Source organism: Dasypus novemcinctus, chromosome 3 (assembly GCF_030445035.2).
Source record: "Dasypus novemcinctus isolate mDasNov1 chromosome 3, mDasNov1.1.hap2, whole genome shotgun sequence".
Classification (NCBI taxonomy): Eukaryota; Metazoa; Chordata; class Mammalia; order Cingulata; family Dasypodidae; genus Dasypus; species Dasypus novemcinctus.
In genome coordinates this window covers 125,317,078-125,337,304 of record NC_080675.1, presented here as the reverse complement: position 1 = coordinate 125,337,304, position 20,227 = coordinate 125,317,078, and the positions used below count along the sequence as shown (strand labels likewise).

Genomic DNA, 20,227 nt, shown 5'->3' with positions numbered 1-20,227 from the left:
TCTTTGGCATTTGACATTTTGATGTATCTTGGAGTTGGTCTATTTGGATTTATTCAGATGGGAGTATGTTGTACTTCTTGGACACAGATATCTATGTCCTTCAATAGGCTTGGAAGATTTTCCACCATTGTTTCCTCAAATATTCTTTCTGCCCCTTTTCCCTTTTCTTCTGGGACACCCATGACACATATGTTTGTATGTTTCTTGCTGTCATTTAGTTCCCAGAGACCCTGTTCAATTTTTTCTGTTCTTCATCTGTTCTTTTGTATGTTCTCTTTTGGAGGCCATGTCTTCAAGCTCACGTATTGTTTTTTCTTCCTCTTCAAATTTGATATTATATACCTCCAGTGTATTTTAAATTTATTTATTGTGCCTTTAATTCCCATAAGATCTATTTTTCTATGTATAACTTCAAATTCTTCTTTGTGCTCACCCAGTGCCTTTTTTTATTTTTTAAGGAGGTACCAGGGATTGAACCCAGGACCCTGTACATGGGAAGCAGGTGCTCAACCACTGAGCTACATTTTGTCCCCCTCAGTGTTTTCTTAATATCCTCAATATCTTTAGCCATTCATTGAATTTGTTGTTTTAACATCTGTAATTAGTTATCTCAATTCCTTTTTGTTATCTGGAACTTGTTCCTTTGACTGGGCCATATCTTCCTGTCTCTTGGTATAGATTTTTTGTTGGTGTCTTGGCATCTGATTTACTTGATATATTTATTCTGGGCTCAGTTTATCTTTAGTCTAGGGCTTTATATTTGATTGGCTTTATACGATAGCCCTTCTTTGATACTTGGGTCAACTTAATGTGGAAATTTATAATGGCTGTTGTTTTGCCAATCTGAATTTTTTCAGCTCTTTTTTATCTGTTTCTTGCCATTTCTCCCTTGCTAGTCACATAGTTGGAGCTGAGGATGCAGTCATTAGTGTAAGCCATGGAGGCTGAAGCTGCCTGCATTGCCCCAGGAACTGAGGAAGCTTCTCTCACCTTTCTCCCTTACCCTGGGTAGGGACAGAGCCACATCTGTGTGCAGTAATCCAAGCTGTGGAGGCCGAGACCATCTGTAGTTGTCCAGTGAAACTGATGAGGCTTCACGCTTCCTCCTCCCCTGACTGGGGTGAGGACATGGCCACAGGTGTAGGCAGCAAGCTAAGCCATGCAGGTCAGAACTGACTGCAGTTGCCCAGTGTAGCAGTTTGATATTGTTTATGAATTCCAAAAATAAATATTGTATTATGTTGTAAACTAGTTTCTTCCTCTGGGCTTATTAGATTATATTGGATTCAGAGGTTTCACTTTTACTTGATAAAATAATGATTAAGGCTTTGATTGGGCCTCCTCAGTAAGTCATTGAGTCCCTGCCCCTTTGGTGGGCAGGAACTCATAGAGAAACTGTACTGCAGAGAAGGGAGGTGAGAGTTTTGACCCTAGAGCCTGGGAAGTAAACACACTGAGAAGCAGATACATGAGGAAGGAGAGAATGTTCCGTTAGACACGACAGAGGCTCCTGAAAGAGAGGTGAACCATCTGGCCTTGTGGAGAGAGCAGAGTAGTGGAGCCTGGAGAGAATTAAACCCCGGGAAGAGAGGAATCCAGGAAACCTGAACCCTTGCAGATGTCAGCAGCCATCTTGCTTCAACACGTGGCAACAGACTTTGGTGAGGGAAGTAATTTATGCTTTATGGCCTGGTAACTATAAGCTTATACCCCCAATAAATATCCTTTATAAAAGCCAACAAATTTCTGGTACTTTGCATCAGCCTCCTTTGGCTGACTAATACACCGAGGTAGACTGATGTAGCATCAGTTCCCCTCCTACCCCACCAGGGGAGGGGATGGAGCCTCAGGAGTGCCAAAGAATCTAGTTCGTGCAGGCCAAAATTGCCCGCAGTTGCTCGAGAGAGGCTGAGAGAGTACTATCCCTTCTGTCCTTTCAGGGGCATGGATAGAACCACAGAAGTGTCCAACAATCCAGTTGTGCAGGCTAAAATTGTCTGCAGTTTCCCAGAGAGCCTGGAGATACACCATCCCCTTCTTATCATATTGGGGATGCGGAGATGGAATCACAGGTGTTAACAGTCCAATCTGTGTAGTACAAAAGCACCTGCAGTTGCCCAGACAGTCTGAGGACACACCACTCCCCTCCTATTCTATCAAGGGAGTAGGGATGGAGCAACAGTTTCCCAGCAATATAATCTGTGCAAGCCAAAAGTGACTGCAGTTTCCTAGAGAGACTGGCGTAGGTCCTCCCAGCTTCCTTCCTGGCCGAGGTGGAGCTGTAGCCTAGGCTAGCACTGAAATCCAACCTGGGTGGAAAGAAGCCAGACCCTGCTATCACTGTGATTTTCTATCAGCCCTGCTTCCACTTATGCTGGGGACAGAGTTAAAATGGAGGCTACTGGCCTTTTTCTAACTTGGACAGGTTCAAGGAAATGGAGCTTCTAACTCCTTCCAGGGAATAGCTCCCAAACCAGTTCTCACTGCCAGCAGGGAATGGGCACCAGCCTCCATGGCATGGAGTGCTCTACTCATGAATCTTTACTGCAAATGGGCAGGCTCTGCCTTCCATTCTTCTAAGGATGTTGCAGGATGCTCTTCTGGTCTCCTGGGACCCCCAAACAGGTGCTTTAGATAGCTCTGGGTGATTACTGCCCTGTAGGATGAGCTGACTCTTGGAGCACCTTACTCTGCCACCATTTTGCCCCTTTCATCAACGTATATTCTTTTTAATCTTAAGGAATGTGGTGTGCATGTATCTGTCATCTATTTAAAATGCATAAATTTATGTATGTACATTTTTTAGTTATCAGTAACTGTGATGTAAATGACTCATAGATCAGAGACTTGTGTAAGTTAGAGCTGTGAGTGGTCATGCTATATCCCTGCTTAAATCCTTCAGGACTACCCCTTGCCTTCAAAAATAGGCCAAATGCCTGTTCAGCATGACAGACAAGGCCTTTCTTGGCTTTACTCTTGGCTTTCTGTTCAGTTTCTCTCTCTCCATTTCTCAAACACCACCATCTACACACCAAATTGCCACTGTTTCCTGCCATCCTCTAGATTCTCAAATCATAGCGCAGAAAGAAAATTAAGAAACTTTTACAGAACAATGCAATACATGCTAAGATAAAGGAAAGCAGAAGGAGGGTGTACCTCAGAAGAGATGCTGCCAGATCTCTGTGTTGGAAGGTAAGAACTAGCCAGAGAAGAAGAGCAATATTCATAGATATACACAACTGTCACCACAGTCAATTTTAGGACTTTTTCATCACCTTAAAAGTGAAACCTTACTCTTCACCTGTCAGTCCCCCACTGCCCCCCCCCCCCACACACACACACAACTACTTCCCTCCTCCCTCCCTTCCCCAGCCCTGTCTCTATAGATTTTCCTGTTCTGGACATTTCATATAAATGGAATCATATAATACATGATCTTTTGTAACTGGCTTCTTTGATGTAGCATAATATTTTCATGGTATATCATGCTTTAGCATGTATTAATACCTCATTCCCCCTTTTTAAAACTGTTTAATGTGAAATAATTTCAGACTTACAGGACAGTTGCAAAAATAGTACAAAACCCATACAGAGAACTCCAACATACCTCCCACCCAGATCCCCAGATCCACCAACTTTTAACATTTTGCCATTTTGTGTGTCATTCTGTTTATCTTTTTGCCTCTCTATTCATCTGTCCATCCATCTATCCATCTGTCCATCTGTTTGTTTTCTATACATTCGAGAGAAGGCTGTATACATCCTCCTTGAACACTTCGTATTACCACGTACATTTCCTAAGAACAAGGTTATTAACTTCTGTAACTACCTTAAGTTCAGTTATCTGAAAAAATTTAACATTGACATAAAGCTCACAATCTGTATTCCTAATTTTTCATATTTCTTAATAATGAGCTTTTGGGCCTTTTTTCCTCCATTGTTAGATCCCATCCAGGATCATGTATTGCATTTAACTGTCTCTTTAGTCATTCTTTGCATGTGTGTAAACATATACACAACCACTTTCATCTGTACCATCCAGTAGGATTAATCACATTCACAATGTTGTGTTACACTCATCACTATCTGTCATTAGCACTTTTCCCATCTTCCCAAACAGAAACCTTATACCCATTATGCATTAACTTGCCATTCTTCCTCCCATCTCACACCTGGTAACCTAAACTCTGCTTTCTGACAATGAATTTGTATAATCTAGCTAGTTTATATAAATGGAATCATATAATAGCTGTCCCTTTGTGCCTGACTTACTTCCCTCAACATGATACCTTCAGGGTTCATCCATATTATAGCATGTATCAGAACTTCATTCCTTTTCAGGGGTGAATAACATTCCATTCTATGTATATACCACATTTTTGTCGGTTTATCCATTCATTGGTTAATGGACATTTGTGTTGTTTCTACTTTTTGACTACTGTGACTAAGGTTGCTATGTTGATGTATAAATATCTTTCTGAGTCCAGCTTTCAGTTCTTTTGGGTATATACCTAGATGCAGGATTGCCCAGTCATATGATACTTCTTTATTTGGCTTTTTGAGCAGCCACCAAACTGTTTTCATAGCAGCTGTACCATTTTACATTCCTACTAACCATGTCCTAAAGTTCCTATTTTTTTACATCCTTACCAGTACTTGTTATTTTCCATTTTTTAATAATAGCTGTTCCAATGGTTATGAGGTGATATCTAGTGGTTTGCAAATTTGCATTTCCCTAATGGCTAATGATATTGAGCTTCAAGTTGTTATTGGCCATTTGTGTATCTTTGGAGAAATGCCTGTTTAAGCCTTTTGCCCATTTTTTAAAAAAATGAAGTAACAGGGATTGAACCTAGGACTTTGTACATGGGAAGCAGTCATTTAACCACTCGAGTTACATCCACTCTCCCTTTTACCTATTTTGAATTTTCTATTTTGTCTTTTGTTGTTGAGTTGAAGGAGTTCTTTATATGTTCTAGATATTAGACCTTTATTGGATATGTGGATTCCAAATATTTTCTCCCATTCTATTGGCTGTCTTTTTACTTTCTTGCTAATATCCTTTGATGCAAAAGAGTTTTAAATTTTGTTTATATCCCATTTATCTATATTTTCTTTTTTCCCCTTATGCTTTCACTATAAAGTCCAAGAATCTATTGCCTAATACAATGTCTTGTAGATATTTCCCTGTGGTTTTTTTGGTAAGAATTTTATAGTTTTAGTTCTTATATTCAGGCCTTTGATATATTTTTAGTTAATTTTTGCCTATGGTATGAAGTAGGAGTCCACTTTCATTCTTTTGCATGTGAATATTGTTTTCTTAGCACCATTTGTTGAAAAAACTATTCTTTTCCCATCAAGTTTAATTGGTTTGCTGTCAAAAATCAATTGGCTACAGATATGTGGATTTATTTCTGTACTCTTTGTTCTATTCTATTGTTTTTTTTTTTCTGTTATTGTTTTAGTACCACCCTCTTGAATTCTGTTGCTGGCATTTTGTTCTTTTTATGGCTAAATAATATTCCTTTGTATGGATATGCCACATTTTGTATATCCATTCATCAGTTCATGGGCATCTCGGTTGTTAGCACCTTTTGGCTATTATGAATAATGCTGCTATAAACATTGTGTACAGAATGGCTTCTTTTAAGTGAACTCATTGATTTCTGTATCCCTATCTTTGCACATATAACCTTTTCCCAAATGTCAGGATTCTCTTGATCAGGAAGTTATCAGTAATGTTAAAAATAAACTATTTTATTCTGACTCTTTCTTAAAATTTTCATGTACTGTTTTCCCCTTTGAAATTTCTAGAACAGATTATCTTGGAGAAAGAGTACTTAGAGCTTATGGAACTTGTCCAGAAGTTACTTTCAGTTCAGTTTCTTAAACTCCTGGAATCTGTTTTGTTTTGTTGTTTTAACCATCACTTGTCAACGTTTGCCTTGACACTATGGATACTACAGTTTTGACATTTGGGAAAGGTGGAGATTAAATGAGCTTTAAAGGTTGCTGGCAAAGCAATATCTCTTTCTGATAGTTCTGCAGATCTCCAAGGTGGGAAGGTAAGGAGATGTACAGAAAATGACCACTTACCCCATGCATATGCTCCTGCATGTAGTTTGCTACTACTAATATTACACGTCTGTTCAGAGTTTAGCTCCAGTGTCTTCACTATAAATTAACACATTCTTCCACGTGTAACGATAAAGGCAAACTGAGAATTAAAACCCAATTCCTTATGTGGAAACTTCTGTCTAAACTGTAACAAAACCTGACAGCCCCAGATTATCCTCATTGGGCATTTAAGGACACATAGTAAGTTATAGAAAATTATTTGCAGTATTGATTATCACTACCATTAAAAATATACACACATACATATTTATGTATATATGTTTTAGATATTTTTAACATTCTTAAAATGGAGAAAGTTTTCATATAATTTCTAATTTTTTTCATCTGTTTCCTCAAGAATTTTATAGAAAATTTCTTGAGATTTATATGTTCCTCTGGGGATACTCAAGGTGATATTAGCAAATTCATGCTAATTCATGTGACTTAAAATTAGGGCAAATTTAATTAGACTTTAGTTTTAAAATATGTATTTCGGGTTCTCTGCAGGGAAGTTTAGTATATTGTTCAAGTGTATATTATTTGAAATCAGACAGTCCTGGGTTAAGTTCTAACTTTATTCCTTTCTTTGATTTTGATTGAATGGCTTAGCTTCTCTGATCCTCAGTTTCCTCATCAGTAAAATGAAAGTAAGAGTTTTTTTATTTTGTAGTTGCCCTTCCCCATTAATTGTGACCAGGTACCTTGATTGATCATTATGCTGGATAAATTATTTAAACCTTAAAAAAATAAATGCATAAGAATTATTCCACAGCTAAAAATTGAGTGAAAAGAGGAATTCAGATAGTTAAGCAGAACTCTGAAGCTAGGATTCACCTTGAGAGCATTTGAAAAATACCATGACCTTGGGTTTTGGTTTTTATAGCCAGGTTGGGTATAGAAGACAAGAGACAAAACCTAGGACTCATAAAATAGTAGAACAGGTTGAAACCCTGCCTTTTAAAGTGAATTTGCAACTTCCTTATTGTTTAATGATACTGGTTATAAGGTTGAGATGGTTTCACATGATTAAATGTGGCTATTTATTCAAACTCACTTGTGTCTGCATTAGCATCCTTTAATCTGAATAGTTCTTCTGTATTTTTCTTTTGCCTTTCATGACCTTGACATTTAAGAGTATGTTTCTCAATTTGGATCTGTATGATGTTGTCACATGATTTGATTTGGGATATGCTTTTGTGGCAGAAGTACCTCAAAAGTGCAAACCAAATTCAATGCAGGATCCTGGATTGGATCCTGGACCATAAAAAATGTACTTTCTTTTGCAACAGAGGGCATTTTTATATAAATTGGCAAAAATTGGGTAAGATCTGCAGGTTAGATACTAGAGTTGTAACATTGCTAATTATCTGATTTTGTTTGCTATACTTGGGTTATGTAAGATAATGTCCCTTTTTTTGCTTTTTAAATTTTTTTATATTTAGTTTTTTACTGAAGTTTATCATTCATACACAAATACACAAACTTGCATAAGCAATAAGTGTATAGTAAAGATTGTGAACTTACAAAATAGACATACAAAATAGACATACATAATATCACACAGGAGTCTCATACATCACCCTTCCACCAATACTTGGCATTGTTGTGAAACATTTGTTACAAGCTATGCAAGAGCATCATCAAAATATTACTACCAACTACAGTACTTATCTTACATTTGGTGAATTTTTCCCCCAACCCACACTATTTTTTAAAAATATATTTTTGTTACAGATGTTGTGAGGTTACAAAACAATCATACAAATGTGTAGATTTCCCATACAACACCACACCATGGTGGAACATTTGTTACAGATTATGAAATAAAATCATCAGACATTATCACCAATCATGGTCCATAGCATACATTTGGCACACTTTTCCCCTACACCTCCATTATCAACAGTACAACTTTGACACTGATGCAAGAATATTATAGTATTGCTGTTACCACAGTCTATAGGTTACACAAATTGTAGTTTTCCCATGCCTCTCCATATTCCCGTCACCCTGCAATAGTGATGTACATCTGCTCTAGCTGTACCCTTAACCACTATCCTCATCCACCTCTGGGTTCACTGTATTATTCAATCCCTAGATTATTCTTTAGCTTTCTTTCTATTGACAGTTGCTTCCCTAAACTACAATCCCATTTATAAACCAGTTGCTACTCACTATAATGTGTTACCATCAACTCTATCCATTTCTGCACTTTTAGTTAATTAAAACTTCTACATACATTAAGCATCAGTAGTTCTTCTCAACCCTCCTCTTACCTCCTAATAACCTATACTCTAGGTTTTAATTCTATTTGTTTATTATTCGTATTTTGTTCATATCAATGAGACCATGCAATATTTGTCCTCTTGTGTATGGCTTACTTCGCTTAGTATAATGTCTTCAGGACTCATCCATGTTATCACATGTGTCCCAATTTCATTTCTTCTTACTGCAGCATAGTATTCCATTGTATATATATACCACGTTTTGTTTATCCACTCATTGGTGGATGGACACTTGCGTTGTTTCCATCTTTTGGCAATTGTGAACAACGCCACTATGAACATTGGTGTGCAGATGTCTGTTCATGTCATAGTTTATAGTTCTTCTGGATATATTCCTAGTAGAGGAATTGCTGGATATATGGCAATTATATATTTAGCTTCCTGAGGAACCACCGAACTCTCTTCCACAGAGGCTGCACCATTTTATACTCCCACCAACAGTAGAGGAGATTAAACAACACATTCTTAAATAACCAGTGGGTCAAAGAAGACATTTTGAGAGAAATCAATAAATATCTTGAGACAAATGACAATAATACAACATATCAGAACCTATGGGATGCCGTGAAGGCAGTGTTGAGAGGAAAATTTATAGCCCTTAATGGTTACATTAAAAAAGAAGAAAGAGCTAAAATCAATGACCTAACTACACAGCTGGAGGAACTAGAAAAATAACCGCAAACAAATACAAAAGCAAGAAGAAGGAATGAAATAACAAAGATCGGAGCAGAAATAAATGAAATTGAGAACAAAAAAACAATAGAAAGAATTAACAAAACCAAAAGTTGGTTCTTTGAGAAGATTAATAAAATCGACAAACCCTTAGCTAGACTGACTAAGAAAAAAAGAGAGAAGATGCAAAGAAATGAAATAAAAAATGAAAAGGGGAATATCATGCTGGGGGTGGAGTAAAAATGGCGGCTACCAGACTCTTTCCCACTCGGACAGGCTCATACCCCAGCTGTCGCTATGATTATACTTTAGCCAGCCAAGTCCACTAATCAGTAGCTGAGGCCAGTGGACAACTGTCTCTTCCTCCACCGTTTATGGGAAATGGGGCTTCTAACTCCAGCCATGGAATAGGTCCTGAGGCGGCTTGTGCCCCTAGAGTAGCATGGGTACCACCTTCTACAGAGTGGCTTGCAGCTTCCTGGAGAGGTGGAGCAGATCCCCCCCAGCTTCCTCCCTGCCAGAGGTGGGTTTGGGGTTTAGGCTAGACTTGCAAACCAGCCTGGGTGGAAAGAAGTTGGTCCTTAGAAGCACTGTGATTTTCAGTCAGCCCTGCTTCCCCTCATGCCCGGGGCAGAGTCAAAATGGCCAATGTCCTTTTTTTTTTTAGAAAATATGTACTGAAATATTTACAGCTTAGAAGGGCATCATGTTTGCAATTAACTGTCAAAATATTCTGAAAAAGTAATGTGTATGTGTATGTGTGTGAAAGAGTGAGAGAAAGAAGATAGTGATAAAAGTAAATGTGGTAAAATGTTAATATTTAGGAAATCTGGGTGACGGAAATTATTTGTACTATTCTTGAAACTTTTTTGTTAGTTTAAAATTAGTTCAGAATTTAAAAAAAGCAAATTGCCAGTGTCCCCTCTTCTTCCCACAAAAAAACAAGATAGAACTAAAAGTGTTGCACATTGCACATAGATTGAGGCTGAATGTTTATAGTTACTGTTATTTATTTAATTATGCAAATTAATGCTTCTAGTATAAAAATAAAGTAGAAAGTAAATTTTTCAAATTATAGAGAGGAATATGGATTGAGAAAAATAATCCAAAATAAAAGAAGAAATAGAGGGAAAAAGAAACTTAGAAAAGATGGGACAAATAGAAGCACAGAATTAGATAACAGAAATAAATAATCACAGTTAAAAGACACAGATTATTAGACTGGCATATACTTTTTTTTCTAGGTATTGGGGATTGAACCCACGACCTCATATGTGGGAAGCCAGAGCTCAATCACTGAGCCACATTGACCTCCCTAAATTGTTTTTTTTGTTTGTTTTGCTGGTTGTTTTGTTTCTTCAGAAGGCATCAGGAACCAAACCTGGAACCTCCCATGTGGGAAGTGGGCACTCAACTGCTTGAGCCACATCTACTCCCTGGCATATACTTTGTAAAAAAATATATTTTTTTAAAAATTTATTTATTTACACTATGTAGCAGTTTGATATAGTTATGAGTTCCAAAAATAGACACTGGGTTATGTTTGTAAACTGGTCTGTACCTGGGCATGATTAAATTATGATTAGGGCTTTGATCGGGCCATGTCAGTAGGGCATTGAGTCCCCACTCCTTGTCGCTCTGACAAAGGACATAGTTGGAAGTTTTTTTGATGCTGGAGTTTTGAGCTGGAACCTAGAAAGTGAACGCACAAGAGAAAAACACAGAGGAATAGAGATGGCTCCCTACACATGGTAGAAGCCCTGGGGAGAGAGAGAGAGCTGTTTGCCTGATAGTCTGCAGCTGGCCTTGTGGAGTGAGCACAGCAGCTGAGCCTGGGGAGAAACGCAGCCCTGGGAAGAGAGGAACCCAAGAAACCTGAGCTCTTGGTAGACGTCAGTAGCCATCTTGCCCCAACACATGGCAGTAAACTTGGGTGAGGGAAATAACTTATGCTTTATGGCCTGGTATCTGTAAGCTTCTACCCCAGATAAATACCTTTTATAAGAGCCAACAGGGTGGCGGACTTGGCCCAGTGGTTAGGTCGTCCGTCTACCACATGGGAGGTCCGCGGTTCAAACCCCGGGCCTCCTTGACCCGTGTGGTGCTGGCCCATGCGCACTGTTGATGCGCGCAAGGAGTGCCCTGCCACGCAGGGGTGTCCCCGCATAGGGGAGCCCCACGCACAAGGAGTGCGCCCTGTAAGGAGAGCCGTCCAGTGCGAAAGAAAGTTCAGCCTGCCCAGGAATGGTGCAGCACACATGGAGAACTGACACAAGATGATGCAACAAAAAGAAACACAGATTCCCGTGCCCCCGACAACAACAGAAGCAGACAAAGAAGACTCAGCAAAGAGACACAGAGAACAGACAACCGGGGTCGGGGGGAAGGGGAAATAAATAAATAAATAAATCTTTAAAAAAAAAAAAGAGCCAACAGATTTCTGGTATTTTCCATCAGCACCCCTTTGGCTGACTAATACATACTTTATTATTTTTTTCTTTATTTACCCCCCCACCCCCCAGGTAGTTCTCTCATCTGTCTACTCATTATTTGCTCATTTCCTTCAGGAGACCTGGGAACCAAACCTGGGACCTCCCCTACATGAGAGGCAAGTGCCCAACAGCCTGAGCCACAGCCACTCCCCATTGTATGCAGCATCTGCTGGCTTGTGGCATCTGCTTGTTGCAGCAGGGGCAGTGTCTAGCTTGTTGCAGCAGGAGTGGCATCTGCTTGTCTTCTTATTTTCGTGGGAGGCACCAGGACCCGAACCTGGGGCCTCCCATGTGGTAGGCAGGTGCCCAACTGGTTGAGCCACATCTGTTTCCCCCTGGCATATACATTTAAAAGAAACATTCCTAAAACATAGAGGTATAGGAAGGCCAAAATAAAAAAGAAATACCATACTAGCTAGGAAACAACTGGCAGACATAAATTAATATTGGACAAAATAAGCTTTGAGGCCAAAAGGAGCACTAAAGATAGAGTTACTATATAAAGAAAAATTTTATTCACCAGCAAGGTGTAATAATTCTAAATAATGCATGTATTGAAGACATAGCTATAAAATATATAGAGCAAAAATTAACAAAAAGCACAAGAATGACTAGACAAATCTGCATCGTAGTGAGAGATTATTGACTTCTCGAATATTGATAGGTGAAGAAGTACAAAAATTGGAAAGTTATAGGAACTTGGAACCAATTAACAATCTTAATTTAATGGACATATAAAGAAGAGTACAACTAACAGCTTTAGAATAAATACATGCATGGAACACTTTAAAACATTGACTACAGGCAAGTTCCAATATATTTCAAAAGATTGGTATCATATAGACTATGCTCCTGACCACAGTACAATTAAATTTGACACCAGTAATAAAAAGGTAACTAGATAAGCACAATGTATTGGAAATTAAGAATCATGCTTCCAGATACCTCCTAGACCAAAGGGGGCAGGGAATCAGATTAGGAATTGAAAAATATTAGAGTTGCACAATTATGAAAATTCTCTACATCAGAACTTGTGGGATGAAGCTAAAGTGGTACTTAAATGGAAATTCATTAGAAAAGATGAAAGGCTATAATTAATGAACTAAGCATCTGTATTAGTCAGCCAAAGGGGTGCTGATGCATAATACCAGAAATCTGTTGGCTTTTATAAAAGGTATTTATTTGGGGTAGAAAGCTTATAGTTGCCAGGCCATAAAGTATAAGTTACTTCCCTCACCAAAGTCTGTTGCCACATGTTGGAGCAAGAGGGCTGCCAACATCTGCAAGGGTTCAGGCTACCTCTTCCTTTCTTGGTTCCATGGCCCCAGCTTCTTCCAATATCAGCTGTAGGCTGGGATAAGTCTTATCTCTCTCCCAGGGCTTGTTCTTCTCCAGGCTTAGCTGCTCTGGTCTCTTCACAAAGTCATCTGTAGACTATCAGGTAAACCACTTTTCTTTCTTCCCAGGGCCCCTGCTGTGTCTAATGTTTTTGCTTCTCTGTGTGTTTACTCCTGGGGCTCCAGCTCAAAATTCCAACCAACTGTGCCTTGTTGTTTTTCTCTGTGAGTTCCCGCCCACCAAGGAGGCTGGCACTCAACATCCTACTGACATGGCCCAATCAAAGCCTTAATCATTATTTAATCAAGTAAAAGTGAAACCTCTGATTTCAGTACAATCTAATATGTCCAGACCAGTTCACAAACATAATCCAATATCTATTTTTGGAATTCATAAACAATATCAAACTGCTACAACACCTAACCAAAAAAGTTAGAAAAAGAACAAAATAAACCCTATAAAGATTGAAGAAAGGAGATAAAAAGATAAGAGTAGCAATTAATGAAACAGAAAACAAAGATATAGTATTTTCTTAAAGACACAAAAATTATATTAGGCATGAAAAATTAGGTGAACATGATGGATGCCACAGATATAAATAAAAATGAATAAAAATTTTTTAAAAATGACAGATGTTGCAAACATTTGAAAGATCTAGCACCTCTGAGTGGTAGAAAAGAGAGAAGGAATTGGGCAGGGGAACACAAGACTTGAGAGATAATAGTGATGTTATTTTTCTTGGGCATAGCACAGTATGGTAGGTACACAGGTGTTTATTGTATTGCTATTCTTCATTCTTTACTAGTGTTTTATAGTAACTTTTTTAAAAATTCCGTTAATTTTAAACATTAAACTTTTAAAATCAACTAAATATTTATGGGAAATGCATTAACAATATCTGTATTTTAATAAAGTAAGAATTAAATTTGAAAATAGTCTTTCCTTGTGGATTTGTAACTTCCTTGTTGTTTGATGACTTTGGTTGCAAGGTTGAGATGGTTTCATGTGGTTAAATGTACCTATTTAAAATCAGTTGTGTCTACATTGGAAAGAAGGTGGCATTAACTCAGAATACCGTAACAACCTTCAAACAGAATATGATTAGAGAATCTTGATCCACTTCTGAATGGTGGTAAATGCATGTATATATATATATACGTGCTTATTTAAGGGAGTTGAGCCATACTGTTATAATAGTGTTGATTCATATCTGAAGTGTGTACCTGTGGAGAGGGGCAAGGGGCAGGATAGAAGAAGGAGGGGACTGCTCTAGCGGGAAGGGGAAGGGGAAGAGGGTATCAGGAGGCCCAGGTTCTAATGCTGACTGCCATAAATTGGCCATGTGATCTTTGACAAGCCATTTATTTTCTTGGATGTTGTTTCTTCATTTATCAATTATAGATAATGTTCACTCTGATTATTCCTAAATAAAATTATCAGATTTAATTAATATATGTGAGTGAAGATGCTGAAAAATATAATGTACTTAAATGGATTAAATTAAGTATTTTTTGAACACCTACTCATGCAAGGCCCATGGAAGATACTCTAGAGTATACAGGGATGTATAAGCCATTAAAGAGGTTCTAATAAAAGAAATTATACAAATAACTATCATGTACCTATTTAAAACCATTCAGTTGTCCTCCCATTGCTCTCAGGATAAAGACCAGCAATTCTGAAGCCCTGTCTTTCTCTCTGGCTTCATCTTATATATATTTTTTCTTAACTTGGCTTCAATACCTCCTGTTGCTAGTTTCCCTCACTCATAGAACTTTGATACCAGTTGTTCCCTTTGCTTGGTAAACTCTTAACTCCCCTTCTCATCCTTCAGCTCTCAACTCACTTTTTTAAGGCAACTGTCTCTAGCCTCCCTGAGTAGATCATCCTCCTCTCACATAGAAGTATAGCATAGTGTCCTCCTTTGTAGTAATTTTACATTGTAGTTAGCAATCATGTGATTAATATCTATTTCCCCTAGTATGTAGGCGGACAGGGACCATGCCTTTTTTTGCTCACTGGCACATAATAGGCACTCAGAAAATATCTGTTGACTAGCTGACTAATATTCTGATTGACTGACTAATTGAATATGTCATAAGAGAGATACAAACAAAATAGCATGAAGAATCTGAAGTAAGAGGTTATTTTTAAAATGAGCCTCAGAAGAAATTACAAAATGCTGTCTAGATGCTGGTTTTTGAGGATGATTATTTTCACCAGTCTGCTTCAGGAGATCTTGTTGTTTATTTTAACAAAGAAATTGCTGGGTTTTATTTTGTCTTAATTAGCATATTGTAGGAAATTCTTATTTGATTGATCTGGTCATTGGAAATAACTAATTCTCTTTCGGCAGCCCAAGCATGAACCTCTCATCATCTTCTGTGACCTCATGGGCGTGGATTATGAGGAGATGTGTCACTGGCTCTGCCATCGGAAGCTGGCTACTGCCACAGAAACGTACATAAAGCCCATCTCCAAGTTGCAGGCCACGAATGCCCGCGATGCTTTGGCCAAACACATCTATGCTAAGCTTTTTAACTGGATTGTAGATCATGTCAATCAGGCTCTCCATTCTGCTGTCAAACAGCATTCTTTCATTGGTGTGTTAGATATTTATGGGTAAGTATATTTGGCTAATATTTAGAGATCCATCAGAGAGCATTTGCATCTAGAGACTACCTGGCAATTCTGAATGGGTATTTGATTCTATCTCCTGCTGGCAAGAAGGGAAACCCTACCTAAGATAATTCAAGAGTACCTTGATGATGCTGATATAATTGCTTGTTATTTAAAACTTAACTAGAACCCAGCATTAATTTATTAAGCTAGTGGGTGGAATTGACTTGTTTTCAGACTCTTATATGGTAAATTATCCCTGAATTTCTAGAAATATAATTTCATTTGTTAGTTTGCTTTTTCTGGATACCTTTCTTCAACTGTTAAAGCCTTTCCTGTACAATTGTGCTTATTTGATGCCAAACTTTTCATTCTGGTAGAATTTTCAGAAGAACCTATGTGGTTTCTATTCTTATTTCCATTCTATATGTGTAGAAACTTTCTATAAACTGGTAAGAGCAATGCCTTATTTATTTGTTAAATACCTCTGCATGCTAGAGCCTTTAAAACCATCTCTTTGCTGCTTGGCTAATGCTCACTTGGCTGGGTACATATTCTATGTTACTGACTTAAACCTTTTTTCTTCACTGATATGGAAAGTTTCACAATGTTGAGGAATTTCTCATTTCTTTCCTTTTAAAGTGCACACTTCGAATATTTATAAAAAGCTCTTAGTTCCCTTTTTTCCCCTTCCCACATTATTTTTGGTTTTACAGATTTGAAACATTTGAGATAAATAGTTTTGAACAGTTTTGCATAAATTATGCAAATGAAAAACTACAGCAACAATTCAATATGGTAAGAATTTTCTTCTTTGAATAATATTCTTCTATATATTATTCTCTTGAACTCCTAGTCTGTGTTTAAAGCCTGGTCTCTGAAATAAAGTCTTGAACTATAATTATTATAATTTGGTAGAACAGTTAAACTATGAAGGATTGGTGATTAATAAATGATGTAACATTGGAAAAAAGTATTCTGTGGCCCAAGTAAGATTAAAGAGCACCCTTGGATTATTGTCTGAGAATAATGAAAATTTGGTCCAAATAAATTGAATGAAGTAAGCAGGAAGTGCATTAGATAGAATTGTAGAGGGGTATGAAACTTTTTGCCCAGGAATATCCTTTATTTGTTGTTCTTGAGGCTAATATATGTACACTTATGATTATGTTAACTCTTATTTGCTGTATTAGCAACATGTCAGGATTGAAAATCAGAACGTCACATATTCTCTTTTCAACTCTCTAAGGCATTCAGTGAGTCAATGGCAATGGGAATATTTGGAGAGTGGCTCTGGTTTAATTATCTTATGAAGTAATATCACATATCTTAGAGGATTGTTATGGTCTTGGGGGATTTGGAGGAGCTTAAAAATAAAGGGCAGCAGAGTGTGAACCAAAAGTAAACTGCCTAGGTTTGAATCCTGCTCTGCATTAACTAGCCAGAGGACCTTAGGCAAGTTAATTGACAGCCCTAGGCCTTAGCTTCCCTAATAGTCCCTACCACATACAGTTGTATAGATTAAATTAGGATATATAAAGAGACAGTGCTAAGCCCAAGATTAGGGGTGCTTATTTGATGAAAGAGGATATTAGTAATGACCATAGGAATTAGATGATAGATGGAAGAGAAGAGAGTTGAAGAACAGAAAGAAAGCCTTTAGTATCCTCATTTTATGGACAGGAGTCTAGTGGTGTGGTATATAGCTGATCAAACAAAAATAGAAGTCTAAAAGTAGTGTTTTAAGCACCAAAAATAATAAAAATAGTAATATTAGGATGATAGGAAAGGAGCAATAGAGAGGTGGCATGTGAGCTTAACATAATCTATCTTAGCGGGAAATCAATAGATGCTTCAAAATGATAAAAATAGCTGATAAGTATGTTCTTTATGGATGTGTAGGTAAATATCAGAAGAAATAGCTAAGTTAAAAACATTACCTCAGGGAAGCAGACTTGGCCCAGTGGTTAGAGCGTCAGTCTACCACATGGGAGGTCCGTGGTTCAAACCCTGGGCCTCCTCCACCCGTGTGGAGCTGGCCCATGCGCAGTGCTGATGCGCGCAAAGAGTGCTGTGCCACTCAGGGGTGTCCCCCACGTAGGGGAGCCCCATGCGCAAGGAGTATGCCCCGTAAGGAGAGCTGTCCAGCGCAAAAAGAAAGTGCAGCCTGCCCAGGAATGGCACCGCACACACGGAGAGCTGACACAACAAGATGACACAACAAAAAAGAAACACAGATTCCCATGCCACTGACAACAACAGAAGCAGACAAAGAAGAACATGCAGCAAATAGACACAGAGAACAGACAACTGGGGTGAGGGGAGGGGAGAAAAATAAAGAAATACATAAATCTTTAAAAAAAAACACAACCTCAGGGAAGTGGATGAGGCTCAAGCAGTTGAGCACCTGCCTACCACATGGGAGATCCTGGGTTTGGTTCCTGGTACCTCCTAAAGAAGATGAGCAAAACGATAAGCTGACATGATGGACTGGTGTGGCGATCTGACACAACCAGATGACACAATGAGGGGAGACAATGAGGAAACACAATGAGAGACCCAACAAGCAGGGAGTGGCGGTGGCTCAAGTGATTGGGTACCTCCCTTCCACATGGGAGTTTCCGGGTTTGGTTCCCCATGCCTCGTAAGAAAAAAATGAAGAGAAACAGGCACAGGGAGCACACAATGAACAGACACAGAGAACATGCAACAGACACAGAGAGCAGACAGTGAACGCAAGCAATGGAGAGGCGGAGAGGGCAGGAATAAGGGGTTATTACTTGTCATTATAAAATGTTTTAGACAGTTTGATTTTTAAATAGATATTGCATATACTTTGATAAATTTTTCAAAAATTGTAATCATTTCTATATAGCAAATTAAACTGCATAGCACAATGAAATACGTAGAGGTAGTCGTAAAACCTTACTATTTCTGTTCTAATACAGTGCATTTTTTTCATCTCTGCATGAGATAAAAGCCTATCACTTGGAAACTGAATTCAGCATTTTCATTTCTCAAGACTTTTCTTAGTTTCTTAATTCTTTAATCAGTGCCATAGCGTTCAGCTCTCTCCAAGTATCTTTTGGCACAAGTGTTGCCTGGAAATGTAAGGAACTAAGGCCACTGTATTAGGAACTGACTAGTTTGTCTCTTTTCAGGGACCTCATGTCTCTGTGTGTGTATTTCTGTCTCATTCCTCTCTTTCTCTCTTTCTGTCTCTATCTGTTTCTCTCTCTTCCTCTCCCTCCCACACATGTGTGCATGCGTGCACACACATACACAGAACATACTGCATCATAGCATCTCTGTGCCAACTGCTCCAGTCCCTCTCACTATCAGATGGCATAGTGTCTCTTTCTATTCTGTATATATTTTCACTACCTCAAGGTTTCTGCATCCTCACTTTCTGTGACTGTAGCAGTGATTGAAATGCTTTTCCATCCTCTTGTCTTGCTTAGCTCCCATTCATTTTGGCTTCTTTCAGCTTCAGCTCATACTGCTAATTACCCAATTCTTTCCTTGTTTCCCAGTTCAGAGACCTGGGAAAGAATCTTTTTTAACTCAGTTCATTTTTTAATCAGAGGTCTCTGGCAATAGAATGTCCTCAGGTACCCACATTTGGTTCACTCAGCTGTACCTGGGGACATGGAATCTCAGAGTAAAAGAACTGGCTGCATGGGACTGTTCCTTCAGCTGAGGCTGTGGGTGAGGGCAGTAGGAATAGTAAACACTGTGAGTGGTATGCTTAGTGCTTGCAGGCATTACTGTTCCTTCAGCTGAGGCTGTGGGTGAGGGCAGTAGGAATAGTAAACACTGTGAGTGGTATGCTTAGTGCTTGCAGGCATTACTGTGTTGACCAAGGATCTCCTGCCATATTGAGCCCCATGCCTACATTCACTCTGACAACTGAACATCCAAAATTTTTGAAGTCCCACGGTCTTTGCCAAACTAGACATAGAGATGTGACTGAGAAACAAGCTCTCTTAAAGTCTGAAGCATTGTTTTTTGTTGTTGTTGTTGAGACTGCATATTAATTAAACGAAAGGACAGTGCTCATTGTTTTGGAAAATATTGGTACCATCAGTCAGAGCATGTTGCTGACACATAGTGTCCCTATTTGCCTTCTCATTTATCAAAGTAACAGAAGAAAATTGCTTTCTAATTAGCATGACATAAATATTCATATGGATGACCTTTTTTAAAAAATTAAAGATTATTGCAGCTGGTTAGACTATAAACACTGCAAATGAGCAGAGAGGCATTACAATAGTATAGAATAAGTAGGCAAGTTCCAGGTTCTTGAGGAGAGGTATGTTTCAGAAATCTTTTAGACCTTGGTAGCATCATGGCATTTTGAATCCTAGAAAGTACAAGTTGTATCTGGTCATAGCCTTCTCAGTAAAATAGCAACATGTGTAAGACAAATGGGAAAAGTGAAGGAAAGCAGAAACCCCAGGAGAACTAGTGGTAGTTAGCATCTGTAGAGACTGGGAGTTGTGATGTCAGCAGCTTTGGCTGGGTTAGCCCAAAGCAGGAACTGCAGCAATGGTTGGAATGCCCCTTCTATTCTCTTGACTTGCTTAGTTCCCATAGCTATGGCTCCCATAAATTCAAGGGCAGACCCAACATCTATGTTGTTGACCATATGCAGTGACTGGCACATAGTAGATACACATATTGTCTTAAAACAGTAATAGAAAT

At 38.5% G+C, this 20,227-nt stretch overlaps 1 protein-coding gene across 5 annotated transcripts in view; it reads left to right on the top strand.

Moving 5' to 3' along the window:
* MYO5A (myosin VA) overlaps positions 1-20,227 on the top strand; it is a 243,947-nt gene that overhangs the window by 120,604 nt on the left and 103,116 nt on the right. For all 5 annotated transcript variants that reach the window (XM_058294223.2, XM_058294222.2, XM_058294221.2 and 2 more), the window contains 2 exons: positions 15,261-15,526; positions 16,240-16,321. In XM_058294223.2, coding sequence (XP_058150206.1) covers positions 15,261-15,526; positions 16,240-16,321 — 348 coding nt within the window. The remainder of the gene's footprint in view (positions 1-15,260; positions 15,527-16,239; positions 16,322-20,227) is intronic.